The sequence below is a fragment of the Oncorhynchus masou genome, chromosome 31, assembly GCF_036934945.1.
Source record: "Oncorhynchus masou masou isolate Uvic2021 chromosome 31, UVic_Omas_1.1, whole genome shotgun sequence".
Lineage (NCBI taxonomy): Eukaryota > Metazoa > Chordata > Actinopteri > Salmoniformes > Salmonidae > Oncorhynchus > Oncorhynchus masou.
In genome coordinates, this window is record NC_088242.1 from 51,720,068 (window position 1) to 51,744,263 (window position 24,196).

The following is a 24,196-nucleotide window of genomic DNA, read 5'->3' on the forward strand; positions in this document are numbered from 1 at the left end:
TTACTGGCCTTTAAGAGCAGTTGGAGGCCACGGAAGGAGTGTTGTATGACATTGAAGCTCGTTTGGAGGTTAGATAGCACAGTGTCCAAGGAAGGACCGGAAGTATACAGAATGGTGTCTGTATACTGTATCTGCGTAGAGGTGGATCAGAGAATCGCCCGCAGCAAGAGCAACATCATTGATATATACAGAGAAAAGAGTCGGCCCGAGAATTGAACCCAGTGGCACCCCCATAGAGACTGCCAGAGGACCGGACAACATGCCCTCCGATTTGACACACTGAACTCTGTCTGCAAAGTAGTTGGTGAACCAGGCAAGTCAGTCATTAGAAAAACCGAGGCTATTGAGTCTGCCGATAAGAATATGGTGATTGACAGAGTCAACAACCTTTGGCCAGGTCGATGAAGTCGGCTGCACAGTACTGTCTTTTATCGATGCCGGTTATGATATCGTTTGATACCTTGAGCGTGGCTGAGGTGCACCCGTGACCGGCTCGGAAACCAGATTGCACAGCGGAGAAGGTACGGTGGGATTCGAGATGGTCAGTGATCTGTTTGTTGACTTGGCTTTCGAAGACCTTAGATAGGCAGGGATAACACACAATAAAGTCTGGGACTTATTTCCATTGTGGTCCTCTTCAGTGTGGAGCTATACACCACTCCAGCTGACGCTTGGCATTGCGCATGGTGATCTTAGGCTTATAACAGTGCCACATTGAAAGTCACTGAGCTCTTCAGCAAGGCCATTCTAATGCCAATGTTTGTCTATGGAGATTTAATGGCTGTGTGGTCAGTTATATACAACTGTCAGCAACGGGTGTGGCTGAAATTCACTAATTTGAAGGTCCACATACTTTTGAATATATAGTGTATGTTCTGTACCCACCATCTCTCATTCTGTCTCCCTCTCAATACTGCTGCTGTTATCTAGAGTGCAAACACACCTCTCTCTCTCTCTCTCTCCCTCACTTGCCTCCTCTCCTTAACACACGGAGAGCAGAATTAAAAAAGACTACTTGACAAGAGCGTGCACTGTTCTGACAGCTGCTGACACTAAATCGCATCACCATGGGGGCACTGTAGCTAGCCTAGCCTAGCATAGCACAGTCAGTGGCTAGTTTGGTAAATAAAACTAGCACCGTGGAATAGATTCGGCCCTGAACAGATTCAACACCAGTGCTGAACTGTACTACATATGTTAGGAGTAATCAGATGTCTACATCCTTTGAATTACGTCAACTGAGGAAGAAGAATGCCTACATGTACAGTAAAGGAACATACAGTACAGCGCATTAAAATCATTATAATTTACCATTACGAATTCCTCCGCCTCCTTTATATAAGCAGCACTATACTCAACTTGAGAATAGAATTTACCCAATCCATTTGCCACATAATAAACTCACACACACACACACACTTCCAACTAAAAACACTGAAAATAACTAAAAGAAATACCACCTACATATGCCTTTCTCCCTTCCAGGTAAAACACTTTCCGTTAGGATCCCAGAAAACATTTTGAACAACGTTTACAACCAGACTACCCCCCCAACACTCACACAGTGCTGTACCTCCAAAATGAACCTTCTTCCTGGATTTGGCAGTCTCTTCCATTTGCCCCCTTCTGTCCTCTCCTCAAATGGAGTGCTTCCCAGAAACGCTCACACCTCTACCTTCAAGTCCCCGTCCTAAGTCAGGATACCTCACCTCTCCACCTCTAGTCCTCGGGTTAGAAAGCCTTTCGTCAACATCCCCAGAAAGTTTGACCAATCCCGGTATGTGAATATATAGAGCCCATAACCATGTCCATAGACATGAAGAGAACAACTCTATCTGGTAATGACAAAATCCCCACGTAAGCTCCGTTCTTAGTGCAGAGAGAGAATGAGAGAGAGAAAAAATTGTACAAAAAGAGAGAGAGAAAAAAAATCTTGCCGAGGCCCACTCCTTAGCAACCGGGCTTGTACAGTGTACAGAGGACGTTTCCATGGCAATATATCAATCAGGAATGTACATGAGTGTTACAGTAAAGGGTTCATGATGCTGGTACGACTGCATGATGTTAGTAACCAAACAGAAGCACAGGTAGCCACTACTATAATATTCCGATGGTCCTTCGGTAGTAATTATTGACCTCGAGCCATAACAATGTCTGAAATCCTCTGTGCTATATCTTCCCTTCAGGTGTATGGAAACAGACATATTTGTGAGGACAAGACTGGATGAAAAGTACCTGCAAATTATAGCCTCATTGACATTGCATTGTCAAATAGTGAATTATCATATCCTTCACAAACTGCATTTTTACAGTAGCACGGACTGCTATAATTCACAGATTCGGTCAAAATGTACTGATTGAGTTGTTGTGACTCTGTCCAGTCACTGAGTATAGCAAGTAGGTCTTTCAGGATTCACAAATAAACAAAAGAAAAATCTGAACGTAACATGTAAAGTATTGGTCCCATGTTTCACGAGCTGAAATAAAAGATCCCAGAAATGTTGCATATGCACACATTTGTTTACATCCCTGTTAGTGAGCATTTCTCTTTTGCCAAAATAATCCATCCACCTGACAGGTGTGGCATATGAAGCTGATTAAACAGCATGATCATTACACAGGTGCACTTTGTGCTTGGGACAATAAAAGGCCAATCTAAAATGTGCGGATTTGTCACACAATACAATGCCACAGATTTCTCAAGTTTTAGGGGGGAGTGCAACTGGCAACCAGAGCTGTTGCCAGATAATTTTATGTTAATTTCTCTACCACAAGCCGCTGGCAAAACGTCATTTTAGAGAATTTAGCAGTACATCCAATCTGCCTCACAACCAAAGACCACATGTAACCACACTAGCCCAGGACCTTCACATCCGGCTTCTTCACTTGCAGGATCGTCTGTGACAAGCCACCTGGACAGCTGATGAAATTGAGGAGTATTTATGTATGTAATAAAGCTCTTTTGTGGGGAAAAACTCAATCTGATTGGCTGGGCCTGGCTCTCCAGTGGATGGGCCTGGCTCCCACAATGGTGGGCCTATGCCCTCCCAGGCCCACCCATGCCTGCAACCCTGCCCAGGGCCTAGATAATTTATTTCAGTTGACTAATTCCCTGAAAACTGTTGCATGTTGTGTTCATATTTTTGTTCAGTATAGACATTATTGGACATTAAATACATTTTGGCCAATACACATTTTAAGGGGTAAACACCAAAGCTAGCCTTCTCCTATCAAGAGACCTCTCCAGTCACTGCACAATGTTCTGATACTATATAAGCCACAGGTAAGTGTCTGGAACACACACACACACACTGGAACACATAAACACACACACGAGGGTCTGGAACATTCAATGGCATATCAGTGTTCTGTCAGAGTGGAGTAGCAGGCAGAATGACATCATAATGACTCATATTGTGATGCCACACACACACACACACACACACACACACACACACACACACACACACACACACACACACACACACACACACACACACACACACACACACACACACACACACACACACACACACACACACACACACACACAACCCTCCCAGCCAATTGCATCACAGATGGTTTGCCAATGCTTCTCAAGCCTGCCTGACTTCTAATTTAAAACATCATTAATTTATTTCTGTTCACCACCCTCCTAACAGTCCATTTAGAAGACACTTTTATGCAAAATGACCTACAATAGTGACATCATATATTTTGGTCACCGGTGGGAATCCTGTATATTATTTTGTGGTTCAAGAAGATTGATAAGACAGTGATGGCGAAAGTGGAAGCATTGAAGTATCGCTTTATTCAAATGCTGCTTTTTATAATGTGTAATAAAACGGTTGTTTGGATCCTGGATGCTGATTGGTTGATATGCGGTAGTTGTGGAACAGCAACTCCCGCAAGATCAACCTGGACTCAGGCATAGACGTAACATAGTAAAAGTTAATGTCTCTCTCTACCCATAATCCAGAAGACACACTAGGAGAGGTCAGGGAACCAAGGGTGAAACACACAGGTTATAGCATGTATGAGGTCCGCACAACCGCTTCTGTACAGGCTACCGTAAAATGCGCGTACCCTGTGGCTTAGCCTACTGAATGCAAATAATTCACGCAAACACTGCATTGTGAAGGACGCATGTGTAGACTGTGGACTGTGTCCTTGCTGCTGAGTGCTAATTGTGTGTGTGCCTGCCATGGACAGAAGGCCCTTCACATATTCAGAGAGAAGCAAGAGGTAGATGTGCATGCTAGCCGTTCCGGTAGACTTCCAGTCATTGCGCCGACGCCAGTTAAGAAACTTCCTTAGAACCGCATGCAGAGACATACAAATGGTCTACATGAGTCCGTCTGAATTTGGGTAGGTCGAAAATGGTTTGACAAAATCTCGCACTAAGCGTTTCAATAGCTGCCTTACTATTATGTCAGTACATCAGTGCAGCCGGATCATGCAATCATGGTGTGCTTTAAACTCAAGAGAGCCCTCATCCCCTCTGGCCTGAGCAGAGCTGCATGGCCTCATAAGCTACTGAACACTGGCTGCACTGATGTGGAAGGCATTTATTTGGACCAAAATAACTTTCAACAGAATGTTGCCCCCAGGAGCAAGGGGCACACGCAGACACACAGAAGCATACACACGCGCCGCACACGCACGCACATGCACACCCACACCCACACACACACACACGTAGTATGCGCACAGAGTACACACACACAAATTCACACAAACTGCACAAAAATACTGTACATGCACAAATGCAAAGGAAGAAAGCAGTCTACCAGCCAACATCACAGACATTTTAACATCTTCACTACAGTACTACAGCTGCGTTGTAGTCTAGTCTCAGGTATCTGTGTGGCTCTCTCTATCCATAATCCAGAATGACATACTAGGAGAGGTCAAGGAACCAAGCGTGAAATACACAGGTTACGCATGTAATGAACATGAGGTTCGCATGCCCGCTACTGTACAGGCAGAGATAGGCTACTGTAGATGCATGTACCCTGTGGCTTAGCCTACTGAATGCAAAGGATCCACGCAAACACCGTGTTGTGAGAGAACGCATGTGTAGGCTGTGGACTGTGTCCATGCTGCTGAGTGCTAATTGCATTACCAGCCTGCCATGGCCAGAAGGCACTTCACATATTCAGAGGGTTATCGAAGCATAAGAGAGCTAAAGCTGAGACCCGAGCACAGGAGAAAAATATCTCGCCAGAATCTGATTGCTTTTTTCTTTGAAGAAACGGAGTGTGTGTGTTTGAATAAAACGATAGGTCACGAAATAACTCTTGTTATAAAGGTCCATTTCCTTCCTTCATTCATATAATGGAGCCCTATTGAGTTGTAGAGGAGGAGAGGGACGGGATGCGCGAGGCAAAAAATGAGGCCGTTTGGCATCAGACTTTACACTAACAACTGTTCTACCAATCAATAAAACATCAATCCTCGTGGCGCTGCGAGCGGAGATTTAGAAGTGATTTAGAACAGCGTGGTGATCTGTCTTGAGAGGAGGCTTCTCCTAGTGGGCCTGGCTAGGGATCACACACACACACACCGAGGACTTACATGGTTTCTCCTCCTGGACTTGGTTAGGGATGTTCTCCTCCACACACTCTGCTGGGAACCACCCCAAGTTACCACGGGCACTGCCCTCCCAGAAACCACTTTCCCCTATGGAGAGCACTGGGAGGGGGAGAGAGAGGAGGGGAAGCGTGGGTGAAAAGAGAGAAAGAGAGAGGGTGGGGAAGGGGGAGTGAGATAAAGGGGGAAAGACTGTGTAAGAAAAATGTAAATAGTAGTATGTAAAAGAAGAATTGACTGCATTAGTCATTATTAATTTAAAAAGACCCCAGCTCCACTCCACCAATGTGCCTGTGGTCTCTTCAATGCCACTCCAGCTTACCCAACATGACAACCTGACAGGTAAATACTATGGAACCTTTGAAAAGGCACAATTGAATTTTAAAACTCAAAAGCACTGAGGAAAAACACACTCGTAAACGAAATAGTCCTTTTCCCTAAGAGACAAAGCTACCACTGATGTTAGAAATAACTAGAGTAGAAGTGAGAGTAAATAACTAGAGTAAATACAATGCACTGCAGTCTTTTGCATAAGTGTCTTGCTTTTAACTGTTTACTTAGTTGGGAAAAATCATTTAGCTAAATCTAAGCAGGTTACTGATGGACTTCTTAATGACATCCTTCTGAGTGGTTGCCTCTAATATCTCTCTCCCCAGTGCTTAAAGTGAAATGAAAAAGGTGCCGGAACTAATACAAATGTACTGTACTGGCGCTCATACTGTATTTGAGAGCCATTATACTGTAAGAACGCCCAGTGCTCAAGCAGTAAAAAATGTGTCCCAATTAAAACACTACTTCGCTCTGGGATACAGCATAGATCGACCAGGATGTTTACCTTTGACCTTGTCGTTCTTGTACAGGGGGATCTCTCCTTCGGCCTGTGGTTGGTAGGACTGGGTCACCACATAGTGCTTGCCTGGCACAGCACTGTACAGCTTACGCTTGGGCCCCTGGCTGTCTATGCCATCAGAGAAAGCTTCCCGACCCCTGTGTGGGCTGGAGAGGGAGAGGGGAAAAAGATTGAGGTTAGGGGAAGGTTAGTCCGTAGTCACAGAAATAGAAACATACTTTTTTTGTGGTCACATACAGTGATTTTATTAAATGGAGCACAGCCTTTTGGTATAAAGCACACTTTAGCAGCCTGTGCCCCCTTTAAACTGTATACTGTGGGGAGGGGGGGCATATTCGGGGAACAGGATAGGGAAGAGAAAAAAGTGCAAGATACATATTTTCACATAACAGTGAAATTATATGGGTATGTATTTAGTAGGGCTCTATAACCGTGTAACTGCAGATTATGGATGAAGACCGTCATGAAAATAAAATAACTGTCATGAGCGTTTTAATAATGACAATATTCAAAAAGAAATATCATCAACTTCATTTTAAAGTCGAAAAACTTTACCCGAAAGCAGCAAAGTAAAAGTAAGCTTGGTTTACATATAACTGCCGACATAAGGAGAGACAAGAGGTGGACAAAATATCATTTTGTTTGGAAAGTACAGCTGACTGAAGACAGGACACCCGGCCATTCAAAAAGATATCATGTGTGGTTGAGTCCAGTCATTATCTTGTATTTATTTATCTAGTGTATTTTATAACGGTGACCAATAGTTGTCAACAAAATTCCATGTATTTAGTGAACTCTACTCTACTCAATGAGCAGCACGTCATAGCAGCTGAGGAAATTCACTGACAGGAATGAAAGGTTGTACAATGGCCCCCTCTGTTGGCCTGCTTTTAAAACTGACGGCCTACAATAGGAGATCAGAGCTGGAACGGGCTCATTATCCACACCAATGACAGGAGTATCATCAAATCTGTGTTGATCATCCATTTGATGTTGATATATTCCATTCCCCACTCAAAAGTCTGACATTCGTTAATGTGGAGAAGTGAAATATGTAGCAATTGAGAGACATTACTCTTTTTTTTTTTTACCAATACTGCCTGAATGTTTACAAATCTCAGAACACCAGTACAATGTATCAAATGATTGGATAGTGCTTGGACAATATAATTACTATGATGGTCCACTCGTATATGTTTACATAGCTTTATATTGAAGCCTGATGCAGTAACGAGGCTCTCCTCTGTTGAATACGAATGCTCCTTCTAGCTAATTAAAGCAGCAAACTCTCTCTGTCCATTCGGTTGTTTGGAGTTGCTGTACAGTGTCTGGGTCCCTCAACAGGGGCCCTATTACCACTCCTATCCCAGCTTGTGGTCCAGACCTACTCTCTGCACACATCATCTATTCTACAACACAATGAGAAGAACAGGGAAACCAATCAGAGCTATTATCCGCAGAGCTCTTGGCATTCACCTGCTTTGTAGAGAAAAATGACACAGGGGAAGAGGATGTAGATGGAAACATTACAATGTCTTCTGCAATACAGTATGAAGTTCAGGCCCCAAATTGAGATTCTCTTGTGTATTTAGCACAAGAGCCTTGTACAGCAAAGCTAATTTGCATAGAAAGTACTTTGTGGACTGTGTTTAGACTTAAAACGAGTAAACATTTTTCATCTGTCAATGTCACTGATATGAACACAGTGTAATTCAACAAGATCTACACCGAAAATGACAACACATTTTGAAGCGCCACAGATGACATGCTGTACTCATGGAGATGATGGGGATGGTGTACTGTAAACGTCTGACAACCAAGGCAGCAGCAGAGCAGTGATATGTGATGTCCTGGTATGTTCACCTCCTGTGCTAGGCCTGGGGGATGAGAGCCTACCCACCTCGCTGCTCCACCTGCTAGCCCAGGGACACAGCATGACACACACACACACACACACACACACACACACACACACACACACACACACACACACACACACACACACACACACACACACACACACGGCGATAGAGGCCAGCAGAGCGGCAGAGAGAGAGAGAAAGTGGGCCAGAGGAGAATTCCAGCTGTACATGCCCTCAGTGGCTGGTGCTTCATTAAGACTCTATAGAGACTCTGTCAAAGTCACAACCAAAGGCATCCCTCATGCTCACTACCTAGTTTAGCATCACTGTAGGTACCTAGTGTGGTACAGCCTCCTCCGCTTAACTGTAGGCAGGGACTATACCTTGTCATATCTAATGTACCCGACTGCGTGAACGTAAATGGTTTTAATCGAGCATCCGACCCGTCTGCGACCAAACTAACCGAGGTTAGATTTCATACCAAGTGAATCACTATTTCTGTCGAAGTCACAGCCAAAGGCATCCCTCATGCCGACTGGATAGGCTAGCATAGCATAGCATAGCATAGCATAGCATAGCCTCCTATCCTTCCCCCTCTTAGGAAAAAGGGTTCCAAAAGGGGTTTTCAGCTGTCCCCATAGGAACAGCCTTTTTGGTTCCAGGTAGAACCCTTTTGGGTTCCATGTAGAAAACTCTGCGGAAAGGGTTCTACATGGGAACCCAAAAAGATTTTACCTGGAGCTAAAAAGAGTCCTATGGGGACAGCCGAAGAACCCTTTCAGGTTGTAGATTTTGAGAGTGTGAAGCAGTAAAAGGGAAACCATGACACATCCATTGTCTGAGCAGGTGCTGACGATAGCAAACTATCAAGACAAGAGACTCTGCAGAGTCCACACACTGAATACAATGCAGTGTGTACATTTGACCTTCATTTAACTAGGCAAGTCTGTTAGGACAACATTCTTATTTACAATGACAGCCTACCGGGGGAACAGTGGCCCTTTGACCTATAACATTCCTTTTCCTCTACGTATAACTGTTTCATTGTAACTTGGTGTTTCTTTAGGACTCGAGTTACCTGCCTTGCTCAGGGGCAGATTTTTACCTTGTCAGCTCGGAGATTCCATCCAGCAACCTTTCGGTTACTGGCCCAACACTCTAACCACTAGACCACCTGCCAGCCCATTAAGCATGATAGGGTCTCACCAACAATACCGACATTCACGTTACGTAACACCTTTTTTTGTGTAACTACAGCAACACAATTTGAGATTTTATTTGACTTAGTACAGATGCTGCACACTTTATAGCCTATAAATGCATAGGCCCAAAGTCATTGTCATTCATTCACTGGTAGGTCGAAATCATAAATACGTGACCTTGGCACATGGCAACAGTCAAACCAATGTTAACCTTTTAGTCATGACTTTACGCTTAGTAGCCATGGCAGTGTGTGTGTGTGTGTGTGTGTGTGTGTGTGTGTGTGTGTGTGTGTGTGTGTGTGTGTGTGTGTGTGTGTGTGTGTGTGTGTGTGTGTGTGTGTGTGTGTGTGTGTGTGTGTGTGTGTGTGTGTGTGTGTGTGTGTGTGTGTGTGTGTGTGTGTGTGTGTGGAGATGCCAGACCACTGTGACTGACAGCAGCTCACTGCCTGTTTAACAGTCAAGCTGTCACATCAGATCCTCCAGATGCTTTCGTGGCTCTACACACACTACTGTGTCGAGCCGAGCCAAGCTGTCTTGAGATGGCTTGGTTACACATCCACCATAGTTGCTGTAAATGTTCTGGATGGAGCCAGCACAGTTTGGTTGGGTTCGACACAATTGTGTGAAAAAAAAATGTAATAGTTGGGGAAAAAAAGAGTGTCTGGGGGATCTGCTAGAATAGTGGGCATCAAACTTAGCAGTGTGATGCAACCAAAATGTGAAAATGGCACCGGATTGCTGCATGATGGAAAGACTATAGAGATAGTGTCTACATAGTTATAGTGTCGTGTAGGGTCGTGACGGTCATTAAATAGCAACGGGACACTCTTGCGTTGCCATATACCAAATGGGAAGAACACAAGGGTATTGTACTGCGCACGTGTGCTATGGACGGTATGAGACGTAAGAGAAACTTATGAACGGGATGAATAATAGATCATAAAAAAACTGCCGACGGTGTAAATAACCCAGTGAGAGGTTTATAGGACACAAGCTACCAACTACCAGCTAGATAACCGCCCATACAAACTACAAAAAGGCACGTCATCGTTTACCACCAACCAACCATGGTTGATGACCTGTGTCCCAAATGGCACCATATTCCAATCCCTATATAGTCCACCACTTTTGACCACGGCCCATAGGGCTCTGGTCAGAAGTTGTGCACTATGTAGGGAATAGGGTGCTATTTGGGGCACAGTCCTGGCTAACAGCAACCCGCCTCTACAAACTACAAAGAGCAAGTCCTTGTTGACCAGCAACCAACCCTGGTTGGCGACATGCTCAAACCCACCCGTCTGTGTTCCAAATGGCATCATATTCTATATATATATAAATATAAATATATATATATATATATATATATATATATATATATACTGCTAAAAAAATTAAGGGAACACTTAAACAACACAATGTAACTCCAAGTCAATCATACTTCTGTGAAATCAAACTGTCCACTTAGGAAGCAACACTGATTGACAATACATTTCACATGCTGTTGTGCAAATGGAATAGACAACAGGTGGAAATTTTAGGCAATTAGCAAGACACACCCAATAAAGGAGTGGTTCTGCAGGTGGTGACCACAGACCACTTTTGAATGCTGGCGGTGCTTTCACTCTAGTGGTAGCATGAGACGGAGTCTATAACCCACACAAGTTGCTCAGGAAGTGCAGCTCATCCAGGATTGCACATCAATGCGAGCTGTGGCAAGAAGGTTTGCTGTGTCTGTCAGCGTAGTGTCCAGAGCATGGAGGCGCTACCAGGAGACAGGCCAGTACATCAGGAGACGTGGAGGAGGTCGTAGGAGGGCAACAACCCAGCAGCAGGACCGCTACCTCCGCCTTTGTGCAAGGAGGAGCAGGAGGAGCATTGCCAGAGCCCTGCAAAATGACCTCCAGCAGGCCACAAATGTGCATGTGTCTGCTCAAACGGTCAGAAACAGACTCCATGAGGGTGGTATGAGGGCCCGACATCCACAGGTGGGGTTGAGCTTACAGCCCAACACCGTGCAGGACGTTTGGCATTTGCCAGAGAACACCAAGATTGGCAAATTCGCCACTGGCGCCCTGTGCTCTTCACAGATGAAAGCAGATTCACACTGAGCACATGTGACAGACGTGACAGAGTCTGGAGACGCCGTGGAGAACGTTCTGCTGCCTGCAACATCCTCCAGCATGACCGGTTTGGCGGTGGGTCAGTCATGGTGTGGGGTGGCATTTCTTTGGGGGGCTGCACAGCCCTCCATGTGCTCGCCAGAGGTAGCTTGACTGCCATTAGGTACCCAGATGAGATCCTCAGACCCCTTGTGAGACCATATGCTGGTGCGGTTGGCCCTGGGTTCCTCCTAATGCAAGACAATGCAAGACCTCATGTGGCTGGAGTGTGTCAGCAGTTCCTGCAAGAGGAAGGCATTGATGCTATGGACTGGCCCGCCCGTTCCCCAGACCTGAATCCAATTGAGCACATCTGGGACATCATGTCTCGCTCCATCCACCAACGCCACGTTGCACCACAGACTGTCCAGGAGTTGGCGGATGCTTTAGTCCAGGTCTGGGAGGAGATCCCTCAGGAAACCATCTGCCACCTCATCAGGAGCATGCCCAGGCGTTGTAGGGAGTTCATACAGGCACGTGGAGGCCACACACACTACTGAGCCTCATTTTGACTTGTTTTAAGGACATTACATCAAAGTTGGATCAGCTTGTAGTGTGGTTTTCCACTTTAATTTTGAGTGTGACTCCAAATCCAGACCTCCATGGGTTGATAAATTTGATTTCCATTGATACTTTTTGTGTGATTTTGTTGTCAGCACATTCAACTATGTAAAGAAAAAAGTATTTAAGAATATTTCATTCATTCAGATCTAGGATGTGTTATTTTAGTGTTCCCTTTATTTTTTTGAGCAGTGTATATATATATATATATATATATATATATATATATATATATATATATATATATATATATATAGTGCTCTACTTTTGACCAGGGCCCATAGGGCCATAGGGCTCTGGTCAAAAGTAGTGCACTATGTAGGGAATAGGGTGCCATTTGGGATGGAGGCGTGCACAAACCCACCCCTCATACCCTGAACCAAAGACAGTGATTACATAAGGATGTTAAATTTGGAAGAGGCAGTCGTGGGCTGAGGTATTTATGCAAAACAAGAACAGGAAGAAAATAGGTCCTCCAACAGCAGCATCAGCCAATGGTTGTGTCTGAATATTGTCACAATGTGTCTATTTCTGATCTACTGCTATGCTGAGGCAAAAACAGATGAGTGTTCATGTAACACTCACTGTCATGGTAAATAATTGCTTCTTTAAAGGTATCATGTCAGGATATATCAGCGTTTCAATGAAGCTATAACAGGCACCGAGTGGCTCAGTTAGTAGAGCATTGGCACTTGCAACGCCAGGGTTGTGGGTTCAATTTCCCCGGGGGACCAGTATGAAAAATGTATGCACTCACTACTATAAATTGCTCTGGATAAGATTGTTGGCTAAAATGACTAAATCAAAAACAGAAGGAATATACATGTGAGCTATTTGTCATTGCTCTTTCTAGGTACAGTATGTAAACCAAGATAGAGTGTCTACTACAGTACCAAGTAAAGCAATAATCTAAGTGAATGATCTAATACAGTTAAAATAGCCAGCTCTAACCCTGAACAGTTATTTAGCACAAGTACTGTCTACGCCTTAGAACTAAATACAGAAAATAGTGTGTTTTATATTGGCCTCTGAATCATCGTTGTCCGGAGCGTAATAGCAAACAGCAATTATCAGATCACATCCGAAACACACTACAGCTGTTAGCGCTTTGCTTTGGTCCGCAGTTGGAGGACATCATCTAACACACCGTGGAATAAGCTAGTGAGCTGCTAAAAACACATATGCACCATATGGCAGTAATGGCCATAGCAACCACTCCAGTAACTAGGGAGGAACTAACGGCGTCCCATTTGAACCGCTCTACTCCAGTAACGGTGCCAGTAATAATGTATTCATACACCAGTAGGCCTGCTGACCTGGCTGAGAGGAGGCCGAGTGAAGGCACTCAACAACTCATTATGCATCCTGAACAGGGGCTGAACACGGGCTGAACACGGGCTGAACACGGGCTGAACACGGGCTGAACAGGGGCTGAACACGGGCTGAACACGGGCTGAACACGGGCTGAACACGGGCTGAACAGGGGCTGAACACGGGCTGAACACGGGCTGAACACGGGCTGAACACGGGGAAGCTGAAGGGGAGAAAAAAAGAAAAGGTACAATTTCCATAGGATCATTCATTGTGTGACATCTGTCATATTCGGATTCAATTTAGATGAATTTCCGTTTTCCTTTTAGGCGAGCAGTGAGTAATTGGCGTGGCCCACTTACTGAGCCTGCTCTGCTCTCCACAGACCCCCTGCTATGGTGAAGAGATTCACACGGTCGCACGCAAACACACGTCGTCATTGACGTGGACCCAAAAATGGTCTCAACTCAAATCTGGTGGTACATCCATGGTGACAATGACAGATGTGAAGTAGGAGGGTGGGGGGTATATGTGATGAGACCGTGATCCAGGGTATATCTGGGGTAGGGGGGATGGAGTGTCAAATTAAGTAAACCAACCCGAAAGCAGTTTGCTGAAGTAGGACTGGGGTATGGTTCACGAAGAGTAACAGTTGTCACGATTGGCATTGGGAATCCGAACACATTAACCAAGTCGCAGTGTACTGCCAAGCCTCTCCTCTGTCTGCCTGTAATTCCTCTCACCGTATTCCCTGTATGGTGTACTACTTTTGAGCAGGGCCTCACTCATCCCAACTGAACAAACCCTTCCCTCCCCTGTCTGCCACAGAAACCCCCACTCCGACGTTGCCACTTTATTAAGAGTGACTGATTGGACCGATGGTGGAGCACATCTAGAACCTCTACTCCCCAAGATGCAGTGAACACCAGGGACTGTTTTTGGGCCAACATCCACACACATCCATGAACACACATCCACACTCTCCTGAGAGAGACTGATCAGAGCTACAGTGAGCGCCACACATCTACCATCTCTATTCCCCAGGCTGCCATGTGCACCAGGGACTCATTTGGGACATATTTTCTGGGCCAAAATCCTTCTTTGTAACTGCACTCTGTTTGTAGAGGTTCTGTAAACTACCAAGGGCACTAATTGGAAAGTCACACCCTATAGCAGTCGCACCCTATAGTTGGTGACATGGTTTAACTAAAAGGAGGTCTAGTAAGCCTGGGCAGCCTCATAACAAATCAGGGCCCACCCATAAGTATTGATATATTGATATGGGCCGGGCCCCCCCCCTAAAATAATCCACGATTTAACTCTGGGCACCTGCAAAAGAAGTTGGGAGCCCTCAAGAGCCAATGTATAACTCAAACCCTGGTTGGTGACTAACCTGGGCTGTCGCTGAGGGGTCTGTCTCCGTGCTTCCTCCCCCAGGCGCCCCAGGGAAGGTGAGCGGGGAGGGCGGGGAGCCCCCTTCCCCATGGTCCTGACTGTTCCATTGGGGCTGGGCATCTGCTGCTGCTGGGGCCGGCGAGGGGAGAGGCTACGCAGGGGAGAGTGGCTCGGGGACGGCAAGGGTGACCGGTTGTTCACGTTCAGGTTGTTGTCGCTGTTGGAGCGCAAGAGCGCCGGCCGTGGTGCAGCGAGGGTGCTCCGTGGAGCTTGCTTGCGCCGGGCAGGTTGGGCCGGCGCCTCACGGAAAGGCACTAGAGGGAGGGAGGGAGGGAGGGAGGGAGGGAGGGAGGGAGGGAGGGAGGGGGAGGGAGGGAGGGAGGGAGGGAGGGAGGGAGGGAGGGAGGGAGGGAGGGAGGGGGAGGGAGGGAGGGAGGGAGGGAGGGAGGGAGGGAGAAATTAGACCAAGTTTCATTATGGTAGAGTATTACGTCAGATTCTTCATTGTTCCTTTGAAACTCAAATAGAAGCAGGTCAGTAAGCAGAATACTCCACACACACACACACACACACACACACACACACACACACACACACACACACACACACACACACACACACACACACACACACACACACACACACACACACACACACACACACACACACGCACACACACGCACACGGACACGCACACGGACACGCACACGCATACACCTTCAATTAACAACCTCGAGGCATTAAGCATCTTGAGCCTCAATGAAGATGCAAGGAGAGCTCCAAACGCGCTGGGCTCACGGCCTCAGAACAGCCAGCCTGGCTGGCTGGCTGTGGAGAGGACTCTATTAAACACCAGCTATAATAGGAGCCTTGGTGGAATTCCCCTGTGTTTGAAGCAGCGCACAGTGCACACAGCTGAAGCATGATTAATGATGATGTTTATTTCTCCGCTGCCTTCTAAACACCAAGGAGGAAGAGGAGGCTTATATACAGCATCCACATGATTTAACCCTGCAAAGACAGGCCACTTAGTGAGAGAGAAGACACTTCTTTGTAAAACAGCCAAAATCACAGTACACCGTCCTAGGAAAAGGGTCATCTATTTAAAACATTTCCAAAAGACGTCTTACAAAAAAAGACGTCTACGCATTCCCCCTGAGGAAGATTCAAATCCTGATTGCCAGTGGGTTAGGGTTAGTGCCAGTGAACCTCCAAAACCCGGTGAAAATGATCCACAATAAAGTGTACGCCCGTGAGGCATAAAGAGAGGAAAGGCAAGGGAACGGAAAAACACCCAACCCACCACTACCTGAACAAGACAGATCCCACACTCTCTTCACCTCTCTCCCAATAACCGGTGATATCTGAATGGCCTATCATCAACGGAAGAGAGGCAAAGCGAATAAAGTTGTGGCGATATGCTTGGATCTGCTTTAACAAAGTGACATATCCTAACAAATGCGTTCTCTGTGTGTCTGCATGACAGTTCAATTTAACTCCATCTCTTCTGCAAGAATGGACCGATTACATTTACAATTCACCTGTCGCAAAACATCCGTTCACTTTGCAGAGTCAGATATTGTGAGTTGTCGACATTGATCATCATTCGTCAAATCAACCTACAAGTGCCAACAACCTAGGTTGCACTCTACAGTATATCCAGTAAACAGACATTACTTTCCCAGGCTGTGTTCTTTGAAAACCGTAGGGCCAAAATAGTTAGCATCCTCTTGAGACTTTTTGAAGCGGTTATGAAAGCAGCCATCAATATTTATATTAGCAAAACAAGTTATACAACGGTGACTACTTGTGATTCAACAACTGCCTTAGTTAATGAACAGTTGCTATTAAACTACATGCCGATTTTTTGTTAAGCTAGAACTACCATATTAATTAAAAGGCATACCACAACGTACAGTCTAGAACTCATTTTCTCAGCTCCTGTATGCCACACAAACTTTCAATCACAAACTCAAAACATTGAAAGCCATCAAAATCCTCCAAAATCAACTACAACAGCTCACCTTCTTTCTTCAAGGCATTCAGAAAAGACTTCATTTCCCCTCTTTTCCTTATTGCTTAAATAGTCATGGAAATGTGGAGAAAGAGTGAATGTGAAATGTATCCGAGTTTTGTAGCGCGAAAAAGCAGCAGCGAATAGCTCCAGTGGTATAGCAAGTCACAATGGGAGGGAGAGAGATTGACTGGGCAGGGAGGAAGGCAGGGACGGAGCCAGGCAGGCAGGCACGCTGGTGACAGAGAGAGCCCACCCCACATGATTCCGCTTGTCACTGACTATGAGGATGGGTGCACAATGCACCAGATCCACACATATCCCTTTCCCCCTCTCTCTCTCACACACATACACTCTCTCTTGCTCTCTCTCTCTCATAAACACACACAGACACACACATACACACAGATACACACATACACTCTCTCTCTCTCTCTCTCTCTCTCACACACACACACACACATACACACAGACACAATCTCGCTCTCTCTCTCTCTGACACACACTCACTCTCTCTTGCTCTCTCTCTCTCATAAACACACACACACAGACACACACATACAGACAGATACACACATACACTCTCTCTCTCTCACACACACACACACATACACACAGACACAATCTCGCTCTCTCTCTCTCTCTGACACACACTCACTCTCTCTCTCTCTGACACATACACACTCACACTCTCTCACAGACACACACTCACTCTCTCACAAACACACACTCACTCTCTCGCACAGACACACACTCACTCACTTTCTCACAGACACACTCTCACTTTCTCACAGACAAACTCTCGCTCTCTCTTTCAGACACACACTTCTCTCTCACAGACACACTCTCGCTCTCTCTCACAGACACACTCTCGCTCTCTCTCAACTTCACCCAGGTTCACAGCACATAGACAAGCAGCAAAGGATATCAGGCTGGACTCGAAGGAGCAAGAATATGTCCATTATTATAATCATCACGGATGGGGAGAATTAAACTAAACCACATCAACTATCATTATTATCATTAGCACTGCCAGCTGTATCAACTGGAGTAAGGGCTGTATTAACTAAAACTACTTCAATAACAAGTTAATGATTTTGCCATAGATGACAGGACAGGCACATTTTCAATATGTGACTGTCAAACATGGCAAAGAGATGCAATTGCTTGCAATCCCATAGCACCCAAATGAGACATGCAATGTTCAGTGGGAGATGGGATTTTAACCCTTGCTTTCGCGGGAACAGCTGTATCGGAAACAAACCCTTTGTGTTGCTAGGCAACCTTAGTGAGGAAGTCTAAATTTGTCACTTGCAAGTTGCTTGTTGGTTGTGAAAGGATCTGACTCCTTATGTATATTATGGTGTGGTGCCACAGCCCTTGCAAACAATCATTGACAGTACAAGACACATTCCAAATCCAATGGGAATGTGATGGAAATTAAGAAATGTTCTGAAATTATAAAATGTTATAATGTCAGACTCAGCACCTCTTCAGAATACCTTTGGGACTTTCATTGGGGAAACAACATAATGAATTCAGAGCCTGTCATTTGGAAATACTCCTACCATCAACATTGCTCAAAATGTTTCTCAAACCATTGGTGTGGTCATTGGTTGCCTAGCTAAATATATATATAGGAATCAGTCCATTTGATGCAACATTTTCACTTACTCTGATGGTTCAGGAAATGATTATGATGGCTCTATCCCGTGCCGGAAAATGGGCAGTCTATGACGGATGTCAAAGCATTATGCCATCAAACCAGTTTAAAATCTAACATCTAAGTGACTGTAGGCTATAGGGGAACTGTGGCTGGGGGAATCCCTATGGATCACCTCTTCGCATCTCCGTTATACGGATTGTAAGATACAGCACCTTGCAAAAGTATTCACCCCCTTGGCGTTTCCCCCATTTTGATGCATTGCAAACTGTAATTTAAATGGATTTTTATTTAGATTTCATGTCATGGACATACACAAAATAGCACAAATTGGTGAAGTGAAATGAAAAAGGAAAAAGAAAAAGTGGTGCGTGTATACAGTGTTTTTGTTGTTGTTGAATTTTACCCCTTTTTCATAGCGTCCAATTGTTGTAGAACTATCTTGTCTCATCGCTACAACTCCCATATGGGCTCGGAGAGACGAAGGTTGAAAGTCATGCGTCCTCCGATACACAACCCAACGTAGCCGCACTGCTTCTTAACACAGCGCGCATCCAACCCGGAAGCCAGCTGCACCAATGTGTCAAAGGAAACACTGTGCACCTGGCAACCTTGATTAGCGCGCACTGCGCCCGGCCCGCCACAGGAGTCGCTGGTGTGCGATGAGACAAGGACATCCCTACCGACCAAGACCTCCCTAACCCGGACGACGCTAGGCCAATTGTGCATCACCCAACGGACCTCCTGGTCGCGGCCGGTTACGACAGAGCCTTGGCGCGAACCCAGGGTCTCTGATGGCACAGCTGGCACTGCAGTACAGCGCCCTTAACAATGCGTCACCCAGGAGGCCCTGCGTGTATACAGTTGAAGTCAGAAGTTTATATATATACTTAGGTTGGAGTGATTAAAACTCGTTTTTTCAACCACTCCACAAATTTCTTGTGAACAAACTATAGTTTTGGCAAGTTGGTTAGGACATCCACTATGTCCATGACACAAGTAATTTTTCCAACAGTTGTTTACATACAGATTATTTCACTTATAATTCACGGTATCACAATTCTAGTGGGTCAGAAGTTTACATACACTAAGTTGACTGTGCCTTTAAACAGCTTGGAGAATTCTAGAAAATTATGTAATGGCTTTAGAAGCTTCTGATAGGCTGATTGACATCATTTGGGTCAATTGGAGGTGTACCTGTGGATGTTTTTCAAGGCCTACCTTCAAACTTAGTGCCTCTTTGCTTAACATCATAGGAAAATCAAAACAAATCAGCCAGGACATCAGAAAAAAAATAGTTGACCTCCACAAGTCTGGTTCATCCTTGGGAGCAATTTACAAATACATGAAGGTACCACATTCATCTGTTCTGTCTCCAAGAGATGAGCGTACTTGGTGCGAAAAGTGCAAATCAATCCCAGAACAACAGTAAAGGACCTTGTGAAGATGCTGGAGGAAACAGGTACAAAAGTATCTATATCCACAGTAAAACGAGTCCTGTATCGACATAACCTGAAAGGCCGCTCAGCAAAGAAAAAGCCACTGCTCAAAAACCGCCATAAAAAAGCCAGACTATGGTTTGCAACTGCACATGGGGACAAAGATCATACTTTTTGGAGAAATGTCCTCTGGTCTGATGAAAAAAAAATAGAACTGTTTGGCCATAATGACCATCGTTATGTTAAGAGGAAAAAGGGGGACGCTTGCAAGCCGAAGAACACCATTCCAACTGTGAAGCACGTGGGTGGCAACATCATGTTGTGGGGGGTGCTTTGCTGCAGGAGGGACTGGAGCACTTCACAAAATAGATGGCATCATGTGGAAGGCAAATTATGTGGATATATTAAAGCAACATCTTAAGACAGTTAAAGCTTGGTCGCAAATGAGTCTTCCAAATGGACAATGACCCCAAGCATACTTCCAAAGTTGTGGCAAAATGGCTTAAGGACAACAAAGTCAAGGTATTGGAGTGGCCATCACAAAGCCCTGACCTCAATCCTATAGAAAATGTGTGGGTAGAATTGAAAAAGTGTGTGCGAGCAATGAGGCCAACAAACCTGACTCAGTCAGGAGGAATGGGCCAAAATTCACCCAACCTATTGTGGGAAGCTTGTGGAAGGCTACTCAAAAAGTTTGACCCAAATAAAACAATTAAAATGCAATGCTACCAAATACTAATTGAGTGAATGTAAACTTCTGACCCACTGGGAATGTGATGAAAGAAATACAAGCTGAAATAAATCATTATCTTTACTAATATTCTGACATTTCACATTTTTAAAATAAAGTGGTGTCCTAACGGACTAAAGATTAAAGGACTAAATGTCAGGAATGGTGAAAAACTGAGTTTAAATGTATTTTGCTAAGGTGTATGTAAACTTTCGACTTCAACTGTATGTATCCACCCCCTTTGCTATGAAGCTCCTAAATAAGATCTGGTGCCAATTACCTTCAGAAGTCACATAATTAGTTAAATAAAGTCAACCTGTGTGCAATCTAAGTGTCACATGATCTGTCACATGATCTCAGTATATATACACCTGTTCTGAAAGGCCCCAGAGTCTGCAACACCACTAAGCAAGGGGTACCACCAAGCAAGCAGCACTATGAAGACCAAGGAGCTCTCCAAACAGGTCAGGGACAAAGTTGTGGAGAAGTAAAGATCAGGGTTGGGTTCTAAAAAAATATTCTAAACTTTGAACATCCCACGGAGCACCATTAAATCCATTATTAAAAAATGGAAAGAATATGGCACCAGAACAAACCTGCCAAGAGAGGGCCGCCAACCAGAACTCACGGACCAGGCAAGGAGGCCATTAATCAGAGAGGCAACAAAAAGAGACCAAAGATAACCCTGAAGGAGCTGAAAAGCTCCACAGCAGAGATTGGAGTATCTGTCCATAGGACAACTTTAGGCCATACACTCCACAGAGCTGGGCTTTCCGGAAGAGTGTCCAGGAATATAAAGCAAACATGTTTGGTGTTCGCCAAAAGGCATGTGGGAGACTCCCCAAACATATGGAAGAAGGTACTCTGGTAAGAGACTAAAATTTAGCTTTTTGGCCATCAAGGAAAACTCTATGTCTGGCGCAAACCGAACACCTCTCATCACCCCGAGAACTTCATCCCCACAGTGAAGCATGGTGGTGGCAGCATCATGCTGTGGGGATGTTTTTCATTGGCAGGTACTGGGAAACTGATCAGAATTGAAGGAATGATGGATGGCTACAGGGAAATTCTTGAAGGAAACATGTTTCAGTCTTCGAGAGATTTGAGACTGGGACAATGAGCCTAAGCATACTGTTAAAGCAACATTTGAGTGGTTTAAGGGGAAACATTTAAATGTATTGGAATGGCCTCGTCAAAACCCAGACCTCAATCCAATTGAGAATCTGTGGTATGACTTAAAGATTGCTGTACACCAGCGGAACCCATCCAACTTGAAGGAGCTGGAGCAGTTTTGCCTGGAAGAATGGGACACAAATCCCAGTGGCTAGATGTGCCAAGCTTATAGAGACATACCCCAAGAGACTTGCAGCTGTAATTGCTGCAAAACATGGCTCTACAAAGTATTGACTTTTGGGGGGGGGATGAATAGTTATGTACGCTCAAGTTTTCCGTTTTTTTGACTTATTTCTTGTTTGTTTTACAATAAAACATATGTTGCATCCTCAAAGTGGTTGGCATGTTGATAAATCAAATTATACAAACACCCCAAAAATCCATTTGAATTCCAGGTTATAAGGCAACAAAATAGAAAAAATGCCAATGGGGTAAATACTTTCACAAGTCACTGTAGCAACCTGACAACCACCAACCACCGCTCTTCTCTCCAAGGAATGACATTAACTCTTCAAAACCTAAACATTTGAATTAAAACATCAACCACTCAACCACTCAATCAAAAACAACACAAATTAATGAGCAGCTTGTGCTGGAATAGATCAATCGCAAAGAGTGTAAAATACTGAGGAACCATCTTGTTTGAGCATCACAAAACCTGAATGATGGATCCATAGATATAGGAAATTAGATAGAACACTTCTGGCATCACATGAATCACCACATAGATGAGTGATACAGTAGACCATACAATGACGCAAGGCGGTTAATTGTTCACAGGACATTGATGTAAACAACACTAATGAGTGTAAAATGTTTTAGGAAAACTAACCATCAATGCATAGATGTATACCATATAAAGAGGCTACCTCCCTACCCATGAGTCTCCCATCATCATCATCATCATCATAATCATGGAGGAACTGAAGATTCAGATCCCCTAAGCCTATTATCACATGGATCTGGGAACCATGGCAACCACTGGTATGTGACAATGATTTAAATAGTTGACTGTTGAACAAGGCAGATACTATAGGTTTTCATGTCATGACTGTACGCAGAGGTGTCATGCAAAGACATGTTAGGCAGGACTCTAGATACTACCTACACACTCACAAATATTACACTGACACTCCAACACACACACACACACACACACTTTCACACTCTCTTCAAATACGCTCCTGCTACTCTGTTTATTATCTATCCTGATTACCTAGTCACTTTTACCCCTACCTACATGTACATACTACCTCAACTACCTCGTAACCCTGCACATTCACTCGGTACCGGTACTCCTGGTATATAGCCTCTTTAATGTTCTTTTATTGTGTTACTATAGTTTTTGTATTTTTTTTTTGCTATTTATTTTCATTTTAATTTGATCAAGCTAGGTAGCATATTGATTCCTTCTTGATGAATAAATCAAATGCAAATGTTTTGTTGTTTCTCTGTAATTGACACACACCGAATACGCTGATTCGGTGTGCGAGTTCATTAGAACGTGCGTTGAAGATGTTGTTCCCATAGCAACGATTAAAACATTCCCTAACCAGAAACCGTGGATTGATGGCAGCATTCGCGTGAAACTGAAAGCGCGAACCACTGCTTTTAATCAGGGCAAGGTGTCTGGTAACATCCTCCGTAAGGCTATCAAACAAGCTAAGTGTCAGTACAGAGACAAAGTAGAATCTCAATTCAACGGCTCAGACACAAGAGGCATGTGGCAGGGTCTACAGTCAATCACGGACTACAGGAAGAAATACAGCCCAGTCACGGACCAGGATGTCTTGCTCCCAGGAAGACTAAATAACTTTTTTGCCCGCTTTGAGGACAATACAGTGCCACTGACACGGCCTGCAACGGAAACATGCGGTCTCTCCTTCACTGCAGCCGAGGTGAGTAAAACATTTAAACGTGTTAACCCTCGCAAGGCTGCAGGCCCAGACGGCATCCCCAGCCGCGCCCTCAGAGCATGCGCAGACCAGCTGGCTGGTGTGTTTACGGACATATTCAATCAATCCCTATACCAGTCTGCTGTTCCCACATGCTTCAAGAGGGCCACCATTGTTCCTGTTCCCAAGAAAGCTAAGGTAACTGAGCTAAACGACTACCGCCCCGTAGCACTCACTTCCGTCATCATGAAGTGCTTTGAGAGACTAGTCAAGGACCATATCACCTCCACCCTACCTGACACCCTAGACCCACTCCAATTTGCTTACCGCCCAAATAGGTCCACAGACGA

The 24,196-nt window shown here is 44.8% G+C and overlaps 1 protein-coding gene across 1 annotated transcript in view; it reads right to left on the bottom strand.

Moving 5' to 3' along the window:
• The window catches only part of shank2b (SH3 and multiple ankyrin repeat domains 2b), a 140,921-nt gene that overhangs the window by 86,093 nt on the left and 30,632 nt on the right, over positions 1 to 24,196 (bottom strand). The window contains exons 10-12 of the mRNA XM_064951300.1: positions 14,931 to 15,246; positions 6,428 to 6,588; positions 5,578 to 5,694 (exon numbers count right to left, since the gene is read on the bottom strand). Coding sequence (XP_064807372.1) covers positions 5,578 to 5,694; positions 6,428 to 6,588; positions 14,931 to 15,246 — 594 coding nt within the window. The remainder of the gene's footprint in view (positions 1 to 5,577; positions 5,695 to 6,427; positions 6,589 to 14,930; positions 15,247 to 24,196) is intronic.